The 16908-nt window shown below is 38.6% G+C and overlaps 1 protein-coding gene across 2 annotated transcripts in view; it reads right to left on the bottom strand.

Annotated features, from left to right (window-relative positions):
- The window catches only part of LOC141389004 (probable 2-oxoadipate dehydrogenase complex component E1 homolog), a 75773-nt gene extending 59285 nt beyond the window's left edge, over positions 1–16488 (bottom strand). The window contains exons 1-2 of one of the 2 annotated variants that reach the window (XM_073959980.1): positions 16286–16398; positions 15992–16196 (exon numbers count right to left, since the gene is read on the bottom strand). In XM_073959980.1, coding sequence (XP_073816081.1) covers positions 15992–16133 — 142 coding nt within the window. In that variant the 5' untranslated portion in view covers positions 16134–16196; positions 16286–16398. Of the gene's footprint in view, positions 1–15991 lie in introns of both variants that reach the window. The other variant, XM_073959979.1, reaches the window with a different exon arrangement.
- Positions 16489–16908: the final 420 nt, after the last annotated feature.

Raw genomic sequence — 16908 nt, 5'->3', positions numbered from 1 at the left:
AAATATTTTCGATGTTCCAATACAAGCGTGGATTTTTTAACAAATATTTTCGATGTTCCAATACAAGCGTGGATTTTTTAACAAATATTTTCGATGTTCCAATACAAGCGTGGATTTTTTAACAAATATTTTCGATGTTCCAATACAAGCGTGGATTTTTTAACAAATATTTTCGATGTTCCAATACAAGCGTGGATTTTTTAACAAATATTTTCGATGTTCCAATACAAGCGTGGATTTTTTAACAAATATTTTCGATGTTCCAATACAAGCGTGGATTTTTTAACAAATATTTTCGATGTTCCAATACAAGCGTGGATTTTTTAACAAATATTTTCGATGTTCCAATACAAGCGTGGATTTTTTAACAAATATTTTCGATGTTCCAATACAAGCGTGGATTTTTTAACAAATATTTTCGATGTTCCAATACAAGCGTGGATTTTTTAACAAATATTTTCGATGTTCCAATACAAGCGTGGATTTTTTAACAAATATTTTCGATGTTCCAATACAAGCGTGGATTTTTTAACAAATATTTTCGATGTTCCAATACAAGCGTGGATTTTTTAACAAATATTTTCGATGTTCCAATACAAGCGTGGATTTTTTAACAAATATTTTCGATGTTCCAATACAAGCGTGGATTTTTTAACAAATATTTTCGATGTTCCAATACAAGCGTGGATTTTTTAACAAATATTTTCGATGTTCCAATACAAGCGTGGATTTTTTAACAAATATTTTCGATGTTCCAATACCAGCGTGGATTTTTTAACAAATATTTTCGATGTTCCAATACAAGCGTGGATTTTTTAACAAATATTTTCGATGTTCCAATACAAGCGTGGATTTTTTTAACAAATATTTTCGATGTTCCAATACAAGCGTGGATTTTTTAACAAATATTTTCGATGTTCCAATACAAGCGTGGATTTTTTAACAAATATTTTCGATGTTCCAATACAAGCGTGGATTTTTTAACAAATATTTTCGATGTTCCAATACAAGCGTGGATTTTTTAACAAATATTTTCGATGTTCCAATACAAGCGTGGATTTTTTAACAAATATTTTCGATGTTCCAATACAAGCGTGGATTTTTTAACAAATATTTTCGATGTTCCAATACAAGCGTGGATTTTTTAAAAAATATTTTCGATGTTCCAATTCAAGCGTGGATTTTTTAAAAAATATTTTCGATGTTCCAATTCAAGCGTGGATTTTTTAAAAAATATTTTCGATGTTCCAACATCATGGGTTTTTATAAGACAACCGAAGACCTCTTAAGGTCTTATTTAGACAATGGAAGAACCCCTAAGGTCCTCCATTGACAACAGACGGACCTTGAGGTTTTGATGTGTTTCTTTTTGAGGTTTATTTGGACATAAGATAGTCTCTAGAGGTCTTCTCTAGTATCAGAAGGCCGCTTGAGGTGAAAGTCAACGGAAGTCCCTTTTTAAAAAACTGAAGACCTATTGAGATCTTCCATTAACATAGGTGGCCCTTTGAGGTATTCTTTAGACAACAGATTAAGGCATATTTGACAACATAAGCCCTCTTGATGTTTTCTTTAGATAAGAGAAATATCTTCTAAGTAACAGAACTTGTTTAGTTCTTCTAAAGTCAACAGAATTCCCATTTAGATCTTATATATACAAGTTTTTACGTCATCTTTAGACATCAGAAGACCTCTTGAAGTCATCTATACATTACAGAAGACAACAATTGGACTCTTGAGGTTTTCTTTGGACAACACATGGCCTTTTGAGGTCTTCTATAGGCAACAGAAGACTGCTTGAATTTTTCTATAGATCACAGAAGACTTCTTGAGGTATTTTATAGACAACATATAGGCTCTTTTGTCTTCTATAGAAAATTGAAGACCACCTGAGTTCTTCTATAGACAACAGAAGTTCACTACAGGTGACTTATTGAGGTATTCTTAAGAATACCTCCTAAATGCGTCTATAGACAGAGTAACTCTTGTGGTCTTCTATGAACAATAGACTTGTTAAGATCTTCTATAGACAACATAAGACCTCTATAATCATCTAAACCCAGTAAATCTCTTGAGGCCTTCTATAGACAATGAACATCTTGAGGTGTTCTAGGCAGGAGACCTCTTGCCTTAAGATGTCACCTTTTTATAAAAAGACCTTTAGAAGATAACATCATTGTGTCACCTGAAGATCTTAATTTAACACTTGCAACTACAATAAGTGAACATGTGTTTCATTCGTCCACCTTTAAAAAAGTCGAGAAACAAACTGCTGATGTTGATATCCAAGCGCAAAACGTGCACATGGAGCTTTTAAGGGAAAAAGTCTACAGAAAAAATCGAAGTCGTATGAACTGAGAGCTAAGGTTATGCTGCCCAAGTCCTGTCGTGAGATTAGTTGGAATTACTCGACATAAAAAGGTGTTTGAATATGAACTGTTGCTTGTTGCAAACAGGCAGGCGAAAACTCCGATAGAAAGCTAAAGTAAATAGGGATACTACGTAACTTGGTATTAAAGGTTGGGTTAGTGGGTTGGGTTTTCTCCCTGAAGTTCATGAACGTGTTAGTGGATATCATACCATACACCAATTTGAACCAATGATATGCTATGATATCATATGAAAAATTAAAGGTATTTATAGCAAACTTCAACAAAAATGTAATTCCTTCAGTTAGTTATTTATTGATTCCAACTACTATGTTGGCGTACACATCTCTATTTATGTGTGTGTGTGCGATTGTTGCTCCGTTGGTATATAAACAAATGGAATGCTGAAGTATGTCAATGGAATATCTATCTTCAATTGTAGATTGCAGTCTTGGAGTGGTGAAGAGACCAGTATAAGACAAGTGCTGGTGATATTTGTGAAAAGTCGAGGTTAAACAGTTATGCATGCATTTGAATTTCTGATTACACACACAAACACACACTTTTACGTATTAACAACAATCTATTGATATTTCACTTAAACTATTCCAACAAATGCCAAGTGTAGTGTTTGTGGTAGAAAATAAGTCTATGCATTGATTCTACATGTCCTTAAGGACAATGGTATTTACTTTGGGTGTGCTTGTCCGTTTCTATGTAGTAAGCATAACATTATCGGTAAGCATAGAACCACTAACACAAACAAACAATAGATATTTTATAATTCGTACATATGTTGACATAATTTATATTGCATTTTGTAAGATAAGAGAAAAAAAGTTTTTTTCTTTTAGAAGTTTAAACGGGAGAGAAAAGTTAAACTCAATTATCAATTGGAGAAATTAAATTATATTTAAATGTTCCTGTATCGACAGAATACCTTAGAGGGTCTTCTACCCTTAGAATTTCTTTAAGAGGTCTTCTAACCGTAGAAAAGCTTTAAATGGTCTTCTGTATTTAGAAGATATTTTAATTTCTGTCCATAGAAGACATTTAAAGGCATTTAAGGGTAAAGGGACTTCTTTGTAAAAAAAGGGTCTTCTGTAAATAGAAGATTTTTAAAGTGTACATAGGGGAATTTTTAAGGAATAGGAATAATTTTTAAGAACATCCTTTAAAGTTCTTCTATGGACAGAAGAGCTTTCTAAGGTCTTCGATAAACAGAATACCCTTTAAAGGTCTTCTATGGGCAAACCATTAAAAGGTCTTGTGTCCATAGGGTCTTCGGTCCATAGAAGACCTTTAAAGGGTCTTCGGTCCATGGAAGACCTTTAAAGGGTCTTCTGTGCATGGAAGATCTTTAAAGAGTTTGCTATCCGTGAACGATCTATATAGAGTCTGCTGTCCTTTAAATGGTGTTTTGCCCATGGAAGACCTTAAAAGGATCTCTTGTCCATAGAAGACCGTTATAGGGTCTTCTGTCTATGAAAGAATTTAAAAGGGACTTCGGTAGATAGAAATATTTTAAATTGTCATTTGCCCACTGGAAATTTTTAAAGGGTATGATGGCCATGAGAGTCCTTCAAAGGGTCTTCCGTCCATGGATTACCTTAGAAGGGTCTTCTATCCATAGAAGTTAATTAGAGACTTTTTAAGAGTCTTCTGTCCATAGAAGAGTATTAAAACGTCTATAGAGGACATCTAACGACAGAAGATCTTTCAGTGATCTTCTATCCAATCCCATGCGGCAATCCCACGGCTGCGGTTTCTTCGATATGTTATTGAACTGGAACCAAACAACAGCGGCTGCCACCTCAGTGTAGAAATGTTTGTATTTGAATAGTTATTCTGTGTTGGGAGCAGCATATCCCGGAATGCCTGCTCCGGATTCTTTTGGTCCGTACTGGGACAGAGGAAAATCCAGGACCAATATATTTGTGCTCGGTTTGTCACATCAGTATCTTCGCCCAAACTTGATCTTCGGTGAGATGCAATAGATGTTGGGAGTGGGTGCATCTAAGCGGTTGTACTGGACTTGTCCATGCGAGGGACTATGATAAAAACTATTTGCTGCATGCTGCGTGAACACAGCCCCCAGTGAGTCGTCGTCAGATTACTCGACTCCCCCGCAGTCCCCCAACATCAGTCGTTCACGCAGCATTAAACACCAGCCGTTGTTGTTCCAATCCCGAGCTAAAATCGAGGAAATAGTGGACTTCCTGAGTCGGAAGAATATCATGGTGGCGGCGGTGTAGGAAACCAAACAACTGCAGCCTACAGCGTTGTGAAGGTTACAACGTACTGATAGAGGATCGCAACAGAAGTGAAGGTGGGGGATTAGCTTTCCTATTGTATCAGTCTGTTCCATACAGACCTATCTTGCTTGAGCCTGGGTCATACATTGAAAGTATGGGGGTAGAACGTAGTAGCGGAAACTGCCGAGGTGGAGTTGCTGAACCCATACATCTTGCCCATAAATAGCTGTACTCCTTGTTATAGACCCAACATTAGCACACCGTCTGTTCCCGGGGGACTTTAATGTTCATCACGAATTGTGGCTTACTGTCCTCGGAAACGACCAGAGGTGTATAGTAGAAGCCCTTTAGAGGGTCTTCTGGAGACTGGCTGAGCAGATTGATAGCTCTGGAGGAGCAGATTGTATTGGCTGACCAGATTGATAGGTCTACGTTTTGCATGGTCCATTAGGATGTCCCTACCAGAATTAGCGGAGAGTGTTACATTACGCCAGACAGAACAATCGTGTCACCTGGTCTGACAAATGACGTCACCTGGCAACCCGTTGTTTCCCTTGGATCTGGCCATCCTCTCACAATTGTCTTTATAAGCAAACCCCCGATTTCATCACCTTTGAATGCCGCACTTTCATCAATCATCGGACGGCTAATAGGCCACTATTTTCAAAGAGATCTTTAGAGATCTGTCAACCCTTCTGATGTTCGGGTAGCAGAAAGGACGTTCCGAGACATCATCACTGCTGAAGCCGCACGATATATACCTGCTGGTCGAATACCCGAAATGCGACCAAACTTTCCAGCAGAGGCGACGGGACTGACAAATGACGTCACCTGGCAACCCGTTGTTTCCCTTGGATCTGGCCATCCTCTCACAATTGTCTTCATAAGCAAACCCCCGATTTCATCACCTTTGAATGCCGCACTTTCATCAATCATCGGACGGCTAATAGGCCACTATTTTCAAAGAGATCTTTAGAGATCTGTCAACCCTTCTGATGTTCGGGTAGCAGAAAGGACACATTGACATCATCACTGCTGAAGCCGCACGATATATACCTGCTGGTCGAATACCCGAAATGCGACCAAACTTTCCAGCAGAGGCGACGGGACTGTCAAATGACGTCACCTGGTAACTCGTTGTTTCCCTTGGATCTGGCCATCCTCTCACAATTGTCTTCATAAGCAAACCCTCGATTTCATCACCTCTGAACGCCGCACTTTCACCGATCATCGGACGGCTAATAGGCCACTATTTTCAAAGAGATCTTTAGAGATCTGTCAACCCTTCTGATGTTCGGGTAGCAGAAAGGACGTTCCGAGACATCATCACTGCTGAAGCCGCACGATATATACCTGCTGGTCGAATACCCGAAATGCGACCAAACTTCCCAGCAGAGGCGACGGGACTAACAAATGAGCGCGATGAAGTTTCATCACTGCTGAACAAGTGGTTAAATCATCTGAAGATTTGCAACATAGAAGCCGAAATAAATAAATTTGGGGACAACGGTTAAGCCAGTCTCGAACCCTGGAAAGAAGGAAGATAGAACCTCAGCCACGTTTGACGACATTAATTGACAGTTTGTCGAGCATATGGGAAGTGACAGGACGAAGAGAAGAGTACTAGGTCGCATTAGATATCTTCCTGTCGAGAATAAACCACCACCGAATGTCATTAGTAAGTTATGCAAAGAGTTAGTTGCACGAATCTACATACAAAGATTGCGTTGGCTTGGCCACGTCATAAGAATGAGTGCTGATGAATCCGCCTAAAAGGCGTATAAATATGGGCCGCATGGCGGGACACGCAGAACTGGAAGACCAAGGCGTCGTTAGAGCGAACAAGGGAAACGCGACATCAGTAAACTCCATATACCAGATTGGGAAAATACAGCAGGTTTATGGAACAAATGTTCTGTAAAAAGTCATCTAAGCAAGTAAATAAAGATTTTCGTTAGATATAAAGCCATTCAACAGTATTCTAAAGCTCTTCTAAGGGTAGAAGGCCTTTTCTTCTATGGAAAAAAAATTTTAAATTATAGCTCTCTTAAACGGTCTTTAAAAAGTTTTCTCTACATCAAGGCTGCTCAAAGGGCGCCCTTCTGCTGTCTGTGTGTGTCAATTTGCTCACACACACAATTTTAAAAGAGAGCTTTTGTTTTTGAAATGAGAATTTTCAATACACAATTTGTTCCATTACACAAGACAACCCAACAAACCAACATTACTCGAAAAATCATCATATTTGAATTATAAATTCTTGTGTAGCCACTGGAGAATAAACGAAACGTGATTCTTTTCAAAATAATGAATGTTTATGCTAATTATTAGCTTATCCGTGTAATTGAAGAATGTATTTAAACGAATTATTTTTCGTAAATTTTATAAAATCAGGCTGAACGGTATGTTGAGAAACTATCAAAATGTTTGTGTTTCAAAACCAACACAATTACAAAATATGTTTGTAGTTGTATGAGCAGCCCTACTCTACATCAACATTTAAACAGAAATGTTCAATTTTAATAACTTCAATTTGCACAAAATATTTCTTCATATTTTTTTCTTTCTTTTACCAATCAAATTCTTTTGTTTCAATGTTCAGTGTGGGTGTGTTCGAGCTGATAAAAGTTTATGGCTTAAATTGAAATTTCATCTCGGATGTTTTATTTAGTTGAAAGAGTTTTCATTATCCTTGCTTTCCGGTTTGCTTGTTATTGTTCTATAGTGTGTTCTTCAGTTACTTCAGGCTATTTTTGCCCACACAAAATAAACAACAACAACTTAAAACTATGGAAGAAGTCAAAAAGGAAATTGTTGTTATTTTTCTTTGAATTCATCAATAAGAATGTTGTGCTGCTTTCATTCATTTCATGTTTTTGTTGTCCAAATATAGTTTTTGTAGTCCAATGTCTGTTTTACTGTGTGACTGTTGCTGTTGTTCCAGCTACCATTGCTGCAGAGCAAAAGAAATAATCCCAAAAAGGGAATCCATGGTTTGTGGCATCAAAGGTGGTGAATTTATCCTCCAGGCTTTGGTAGATTTTTTTGGGTTTTCTGTTTGTTATTTTTTCTTCAGGGGAGAGGCTTACATTCTGGCTTTCCGTACTAATGGCATTGAACACTTGTCCCCCGGTGCATATTGCAGGATAGTTTTATTGTTGTTTTTTCCAAATATTTATTTAAATCTTTGTTGTTGTTGCTGAATTTTTGCGCTTCCTTCCCAGTTGGAATTTTGTGCAGAATTCTGTTGTATTGAAATATCCTTCAAATGGTTTGTTGTTATAGATTGTTTTAGCCCGGCTATTGAAAGTTTTGTATTCTCCACCGGATATTCAATTTGTTGCTTTATTCGATGTGTGTGTTTACTGTATTGTTCTGAGCCATTTGGTGGTAGGTTTCCAAGGGATTTTATTACAGGGAATTTTCAATAAGCCAAGGATTTCAAGTTTATCGTTTGTTTTTTTTTTGCAGCTTTGACTAACTTTAACGGTAATAAAAATAATCATATTTAAAATTCAATGGATATTAATATGGATTTTCCAAAGCATATTTTTTAACAGAAGTCAAAAACGTAGCTATTGTGGGGTCAGATGTTTTTGGGGGAATATAGTGGACATTTAGTCATCAATATTTTATAAATTATTTCTTCTAATTATATTATATTTTCATTTCCTTTTTTCCGTGATTTAATTTTCGGTTTAGGTTTAGTTCTCGAAATGCAAGGCCATCAACTACTCTGAGGTATTTTTTTCACTTTCATTAATCAGAGGTTCCATATAAAATGCACCACTCATTGTTGACTTTGCAAATGAAGAGATAAAAACACTTTTTATTATTCTAATCATTTGTCACAACAAAATATAACAATATTGCCAACAATGCGGCGATAAGAAAGATTTAGTAATTTAGAGCCGGTAGGTAACAAATGATACAAAGTTACTCGAATCTAATCAAATATTTGTTGCGATATGCCTTTGGTTCAAAACCAGTTAATGAGATTCAGATTTAAGTATATTTTGGTTTAATCTCACGATTTTTAATCTGTTTTTGAAATATTAACGATTATTCAATCGCACCATACCGAATTTTAAAAATCGCAAAATCTTATCGTTTCGATAGGCCAAGTAAAGTGGGCTTGTCCTCCTTGTACTGAAAAACATTGTTATCACTATAACTTAGCCATTTGTTAACCGGTCACTCAAGAGGAAGCTTTTTCGAAAGATATCCCTCTAAAAGGGAAAGGAAAAAAAAGAAATCCGTTGTGAAAAAAGAAGTTATGCGCGTTTAAACTTGAAAATCTTAGAAACTCCGTTTTCACTACATTTCCCGTTATAAAACAAAAAAAAAAAAAATGAACTGACCCAATAGAACCAACCACCTATGAACATTTTCCGAAAATTGTGCACTTTCTCAATGCCAAAACTGCCTGAAGAAGCGTTCCAATTCTTTTGCGATGTACTAGACTGTTCTTAATTATTGCCTTATTGTCACAATGGTTTGGCTGCTATATGCCAAAATATCCACTGTATCGACACCTCCAGCTCCGTTGGCTGAGGTTAGCTCGCGGTCGAATTCGTCACAGAAATGTATTTCTTTCAGTGACAGGAATAAAGAGAGTTAGATTTATAGGGGTAGAGTAACCTGGTTTATTGGAGATTATCATAAGATGTAGACTTAGTCCTGAGCTAGTTGGTTTCCGTCGGGGAGTCTTCTCGGGGCCTCCGGATCCCCGTTCTCCTGTGACATGGCTTACGACAGGCGGCGTGGGAAACTCACCTAGTTGGGATCTATTGAGGGTTCTGATTGAGGATGTAGATTGAGGTGGCGTGGGAAACTCACCTTCGTCTTCTTGTACAAGGGTACTCTAGGTGGCTACTCACAACTCACCGGGTCTCGGGTTGTACTAAGGAGGTGGCTCAAGGAAACTCGTCTTCTTTGTCGGGGTTTGAGGCTCCAGGTTTTCTTCTGATGCTGGCTAATAAAAACTCACCAGTGCTCGGGAGGTTTACGGAAACTCTCTTTATACGCCGTTCGCACTCAGTCCGCACAAATTGTCAGTCGGTTCACTTCGCTTTCCACTCTACTCACCTGGATTTTCTCTGGTTTCTCGTTGTTACTTCTTCACACGAGTTAATCCGAGAGTGTGTTTTCGCGGGCCACTGGCTCCGAACGGTGTGCAAGTTAACCCGAGAGTATGTTTTCAAATGCCACTCGCTCAAAACCCAGTGACTTATTCCGCGAGAGTGTGTCTTCGAAGGCCACTTAGTGACATTCCGGGAAGTAGGTTTCGCGGGAGTGTGTTCCCGAAGACCGCTCGCCGCCAAAAAGGCGTCTAGTGACATCTGTTGTCTATAGAAGACCTCAATAGGTTTCTGCTGTTGTCCTCAAGAGATCTTCTGTTGGCAGATCTAAAGAGGTGTTATCTGTAGAAGGCCTTTATAAGTTTTTTGTTGTCTGTGCAATACCTCAAGATGTTTTCTGTTGTCCGTAAAAACCTTAAAGGTCTTCTGTTATCCATTGAAGACAGCAAGAGGTCTTCTGTTGTTTATAGAGGACCTAAAGAAGTTTCTGTTGTTTATAGAAGACTTCTTCTGTTGTCTACAGAAGTCTTCAAGAGAACTTTTGTTGTCTTTAAAAAAAACTTCAAGATGTTTTTTTTTTTGAAATAGAAGGCCTCAGGAGGTCACCTGCTTCATACAGAAGACCTAAAGAGGTCTTCTCTTGTCTATAGAAGACTACAAGAGGTCTTCTCTTGTCTATAGGAGACTTTAGGAGGTTTTTGTTGTCTAAAGAAGGTCTCAGTTGGTCTTATGTTGCCTACAGAAGGCTCCTAGAAAGTCTCATGTTGGATACAGAAGACATTAAGAGGCCTTCTATTGTCTAGAGAAGACGTCAAGAGGACTTCTGTTGTCTAGAGGAGACCTCAGGAGTTGTCCTGTTGTCTTACTTCATGAGGTCTCCTTTTGAGTATAGAAGACTCAACAGGACATCTGTTGTCCATACTTAAGATGACATTTGTTTTCCGACCTCCAGAGGACTTCTTTTACCCAGTGACTTATTCCGCGAGAGTGTGTCTTCGAAGGCCACTTAGTGACATTCCGGGAAGTAGGTTTCGCGGGAGTGTGTTCCCGAAGACCGCTCGCCGCCAACGGTGGTGAAATATCCCAAGAGTGTGTTTCTCATGCCACTCGGGTGAACCTGAGGATAGATTGTATCCCCACGCAACTTTCGAGGTCTAGTCGCGGCTTCCGATCCCATCCCAGCGTGTTGCCATAGGCCGCTGTTACCCCGGATAGTGATTTCCCGAGTACCACACGTACGGATTGTGTCCGATCAGGCGGTACGAGTGTGTTACCTACGCCACTCCAGAGGACCGTTGGCATTGCGATCTGTAGTGTAGTGTACGGACATCGAACCTGGACTCCAAGCCATGCGGAAAGCTGGCGTGTTTCCCCAGGACGCCGACAGCGACTTAGAACAGACCTAGATTTCCAGGAATTGTATGCCCAGTAACTAAATAAAACGGAAATAGTCTCACAAAACACATCCTGTCCTGAGCTTACGCCAGCGGACGAGCCAAATAGTATCGTTACATAAAAAAACTTCAAACAAAATTGGGAGGCTCGATTTTTACCGTAGACATATACTGCAGTGGACTTTCTTGCTAAGTAGTAACATTGTTTGCTAATTGCGCTCCGTTTAAGGTTTTTTCCTTCCATTGTCTGTTGACTATAAAAGGCCTCAAGAGGTCTTCTGTTGCCTACGGAGGACCTCAAGAAGCCTTCTGTTATATAAAGAATGCCTCAATAAGTTTTATATTGACCTACCCCTGTCTATAGCCTATAGAAGACCACAAGAGGTCTTCTGTTGCCTATAGAAGACCACAAGAGGTTTTTTTGTTGACTATAGAAGACCTGACTTCTGTTGCCCGTAGAAGACTAGAAGGGTTTTCTGTTGTCCGTAGAAGGCCATAAGGGGTCTTCTGTTATCTATACAAGACATTAAGACGACTTCTCTACGTAGAATACCTCAATATGGGTTTCTTGACCTTAAGAGGCCTTTTGTTGTCTTAACTCAGAGACCTTCTGTTTTTTAAGAAGACCTTAAGTTGTTGTTGTCTTCACTTTATAAAAGGTATCTAGTGATATCTGTTGTCTATAGAAGACCTCAAGAGATATTCCGTTGTTTGACCCCAAGAGATCTTCTGTTCTCAGATCTCAAGAGGTGTTATGTTGCTTATAGAAGACCTCAGGAGGTGTTCTGCTGTCTGTAGAAGGCCTCAAAATGTTTTTTGTTGCCTATAGAAGACCTGAAGGGGTCTTCTGACCAGAAAAGGCCTTCTGTGGTATGTAGAAGAACAAAAGTTGTCTTCTGTATCTATACAAGTCATCAAGAAGACTTCTATCCGTAGAAGACCTCAAGAGGGGTTGTTTTACCTTAAGAGCCAATTTATAAAAGGCGTCTAGTGACATCTGTTGTCTATAGAAGACCTCAATAGGTTTCTGCTGTTGTCCTCAGGAGGTGTTCTGCTGTCTGTAGAAGGCCTCAAAATGTTTTTTGTTGCCTATAGAAGACCTGAAGAGGTCTTCTGACCAGAAAAGGTCTTCTGTGGTATGTAGAAGAACAAAAGTTGTCTTCTGTATCTATACAAGTCATCAAGAAGACTTCTATCCGTAGAAGACCTCAAGAGGGGTTGTTTTACCTTAAGAACCAATTTATAAAAGGCGTCTAGTGACATCTGTTGTCTATAGAAGACCTCAATAGGTTTCTGCTGTTGTCCTCAAGAGATCTTCTGTTGGCAGATCTAAAGAGGTGTTGTGCTATCTGTACAAGGCCTTTATAAGTCTTTTGTTGTCTGTGCAATACCTCAAGATGTTTTCTGTTGTCCGTAAAAACCCTTAAAGGTCTTCTGTTATTGATAGAAGACATCAAGAGGCCTTCTGTTGTTTATAGAAGACCTAAAGAAGTTTCATGAAAACTTTTGTTGTCTTTAAAAAAACTGTTTTTTTGCAATAGAAGGCTTCAGGAGGTTACCTGCTTCATACAGAATACTACAAGAGGTCTTCTCTTGTCTATAGGAGACTTTAGAAGGTCTTTTGTTGTCTAAAGAAGGTCTTATGTTGGTCTTATGTTGTCTACAGAAGGCCCCTAGGAAGTCTCATGTTGCATACAGAAGAGCTTAAGAGGCCTTCTGTTGTCTAGAGAAGACCTCAAGAGGACTTTTGTTGTCTAGAGAAGACCTCAGGAGTTGCCCTGTTGTCTGACCTCATGAGGTCTTCTGTTGAATATAGAAGACTCAACAGGTCTTCTGTTGTCCGTACTTAAGACGTCATTTGTTTTCCGACCTCGAGAGAACTTCTGTTACCTGACCTCAAGAGATGTTCTTTTATTCATAGACGACCTCGGGAGGTCTTCTTTTGTCCATAGAAGACCTCAAGTGGTCTTCTGTTGTCTATGGAGAACCCTCCTGATGTTTTTAGAATACTTCAGGAGGCCTTCTGATGTCTTTCGAAGACCTCTGTAGGTATTTTGATGTTTATAGAAGAAGTCTTCTGTTGTCCATAGAATACCTAGAGGTCTTCTGTTACCCATGGAAGAACGCAAGAGGTCTTCGATTGTCCATAGAAGAACTCAAGAGGTCTTCTGTTGTCCATAGAAGACCTCAAGAGGTCTTCTGTTGTCCATGGAAGACCTCAAGTAGTCTTCTGTTGTCCATAGAAGACTTCAAGAGGTCTTCTGTTTTCTATAGAAGACAACAAGGGTCTTTTGTTTTATAGACAACAAGAGAAATTTGTTTGTCTATAAAAGACTTCAAGAGGTCGTTGATGCCAATATAATGCCTCAGGAGGTCTTCTGTTAAGAGGACTTCTGTGGTTTATAGAAAACCTCAGAAGGTTCTGTTGTCTAACTTCATGGGGTCTTCTGTTGAGTATATAAGACTTCAAGAGCCCTTTCTTTGTCTGGCCTCAAGAGGTTTTCTTGTGTCCTCAAGAGACGCTCTATTATCTGACATAAAGAGGAATTGTGTTTTCCAGCCTCAATAGGCCTTCTGTTGTCTGACTCAAGAGGACTTCTGTTGTCCGACCTTAAGAAGACTTCTGTTGTCCGACCTCAAGAGGACTTCTGTTATCTGACTTCTAGAGGTCTTCTGTTGTCCATAAAAGCCCTCAAGAGATCTTCTGTTGTTGAATGAAGTCTTCAAGTGGTCTTCTGTTTTCTATGGAAGACCTTAAAAGTTCTTCTGTTGTCCGGCCTCAAGAGGCCTTCTGTTGTTAACCTCAGGAGGACTTCTGTTGTCCGACTTCAAGACGTATTCTGTCGTTCCACTTTAAGAGGACTTCTGTTGTTCGACCTCAAGAGGCCTTCTGTTGTTAACCTCAGGTGGACTTCTGTTGTCCGACCTCAAGAGGTCTTCTGTCATCTGATCTCAAGAGGACTTCTATTTTCTGGGCATAAGATGCCTTTTGTTTTTCTGACCTCAAAAGACCGTCTGTTTTCTGCCCTCTAAAGACCTTTTTTAGTCTGTAGAAGACCTCAATAGAACTTCTGATATCTGTGAAAGACCTCAAGAGGTCTTCTGTTGTCAATAAAGTGTTCGTGTTGAGACCGTCTGTTGTCTGTAGAAGACTTCAAGAAGTATTTTGTCTATCTGTGGGTCAATAGGGGAACTCACAGGACGTCACTTCTTTATAAACGTTAAGACGTCTTTTGTGTACAGAGATGCCATCTATGCATGCAGGGAGATGTCTTCTATCTATAGGAAACCTCAAAAGGTCTTCTGTTGACTATATAAGACCAAAAAGTTTTTCTGTCTATAGAACTCTTCAAGAGTCTATAGAGAACCTTAGGAGGTCTAATGTTTTCTATAGAATTGTGTAAGGGGTCTTCTGTTGTCTATTGAATACGACAAAAGAACTTCTGTCTATAGATGACTTCATGAAATCTTCTGTGTATAGAACACTTCAAGAAGTCTTATGTATATTGTAGATTTCAAGTGGTCTTCTATCTATAGAAGATCTCTAGACATATTGACGTCTGCTTATATATATGGCCTTAAGACGTCTTCTCTCTGTAAGGTTCGTGCCGATCAAAATTAAATTACCATTGGTGCTCGCTTCCTTACGGTAGCGTAAAAACAAACCACACGTATTCTCCCTTTATTTTTAATTTGCCATTAGCAATGGGGACAGTGTCTTACCACTACTAATACACCAACAATTCTGAGCACCCCTGGTTTATACAAGAACCGCTTAGGAACCCAGTTGGAAGTTGTCTGCTATGTGTCTTCAAAGTTGTCTCAAATCCATTGAAGACGGCTCGACGACAGCCCTTTGCGATCATCGACGAAATTTTCACACAAATGTCGAGAAACTCGTGCACGATAAGTTGAGCGACAAGGTAAGCGAAATTGTCTTCAGAGACGATAGAATGAACGTTTACTCGTATCAAGGCACATTGCAAGACATTTTCGTTCAGAATGTTACACATCGCACATGGAAGAGTGACAAATTTGGTGACACTGTCTTATTTAAAGACAATTTTGAAACTTTTCGTTGATGAAATGGTCATCGCAGATTCAATTTCCTACTGAGAATCTATGTGTTTGCATCATTTCAGATTGCATGCAGTAAATGCCATACACTATTGTCTCTCTGTTAGGTCCGCTTGATATCAAACATGTCAATATTTGTGCTATCGAAAACTAGGCACAACATCGAGACCCAACTCTATATGAGTCTCATTCTCACAATTTCTCCAACTGAAGGCGAATTGTGCAAATATAACATGAAAATAAACCAACAATGCATCAAATCATTGAGAGATAACAATAACAACAATGCAGCCGGCAACAAATTTTTACTTGTTTTGACAAAATAACAACAAATGTGACAGTGGGGGCAAACAATAACTAAGCGCGTAAAACAATCTGATCAAATTGATTATCTTTGAAATACTCGAAAGTCCATGAGGGACTGAGGGACATACAGAGAGAAAAAAATATGTATTTATGATTGCATGTACCTACCCACTTGATTATTTACTGATCTCTTGTTTATTATTAAAACCCCCCTCGCCCCTTCCATCATAAAAACGATAGCTGCTTTGCGTGCAACTAAGTGAAAGATTATGAGTGAAATAAAAATATAGCAGAAGCTTATCTTCGATTAGTTTTTCTTTCTAATGTTTGTTTCTTAGTTGGTTAGTGGTGTTAAAACGATGTTATCTCTCCATTCTCTCTTGAGATGTTTATAGAGGTTCTGATTATTTTGACACTTAGATTAGGTGACACCTGCATAAATCTTATTTTAATATGGGGGATTGGGGATATTGAAGTGGTTCTTTTTCACCATTTCTGTGGAATTTTACCTTTGAATTCTCGTTGCTTTCTTGGCCTATAGCCGAAGACACCTTTTTCACTGTGATAGCAACAACGTTGTTGCCACTGTTGCATGAACAGTGTTGATGCACGACCGGCCGAGGATGGTTTATTTCTTAAATGACGTAGCATTATGTTTTTGATATTTTTTAATGTATTTAGTTAATTTATTTTCTGCGATAAATCTACACAATACTTGAAAAAACCAAAACAAAATTTGTCAATTTATTTAACTCAATTAATATGTGCGTTCGTTCTATTTGTTTGTATATGCAAATTTATACAGCTGATCTCCGCTTGTCACTCCACACCACAACGATCCCCACTGAAACAACTCGTTATAACACTTTCACTATCGTTCCGCAAACCGCACTACGCTAAAGTCAAACGCATACTGGACAGAAATCGCATTCATGGTGACCGTCCCCCCAACGTAGCTGATGTTTATTTTGCTTTGTTGCTTGTTGCTGATAAGGAATCGAGTCGGCGGCCACTTGACAATTGCAAGAGAAATGAGTTCCAAAAACCAAGAAGAGATTCATTCAATATCGATCCAGCGCTAAGAGGAAGGTTTTACTCTTAACAGTGGTGGTATTCTCTTATCAGTGGAATATTGGGGGAATAGCGTTGCCGTTCTGTTTATTTTTAGAAAACAATTTCAGAAATTATTTATTGTTGGAATTTATTTTTTTGTGGAATTTCATAAGAATACATATAGAATATTCGTAAGGACCATTAAGGTGTAGTCTTTTGTAAAAATCATTTTTCAAGGACTACCAATGCGTGTACTATTTGAAGGACTGTTAAAGCGAATATATTAAGAATATTTTTTCAATGATTATCTAGGTGTGGACTATTTTAAAATTACTTTTTCAAATAAAAATAATAATAAATCTATATAAATAAA

Source organism: Musca autumnalis, unplaced genomic scaffold (genome assembly GCF_047663935.1).
Source record: "Musca autumnalis isolate F117 unplaced genomic scaffold, ASM4766393v1 scaffold_1, whole genome shotgun sequence".
NCBI classification, from domain to species: domain Eukaryota; kingdom Metazoa; phylum Arthropoda; class Insecta; order Diptera; family Muscidae; genus Musca; species Musca autumnalis.
This window is presented reverse-complemented; position numbering and strand designations above follow the sequence as displayed.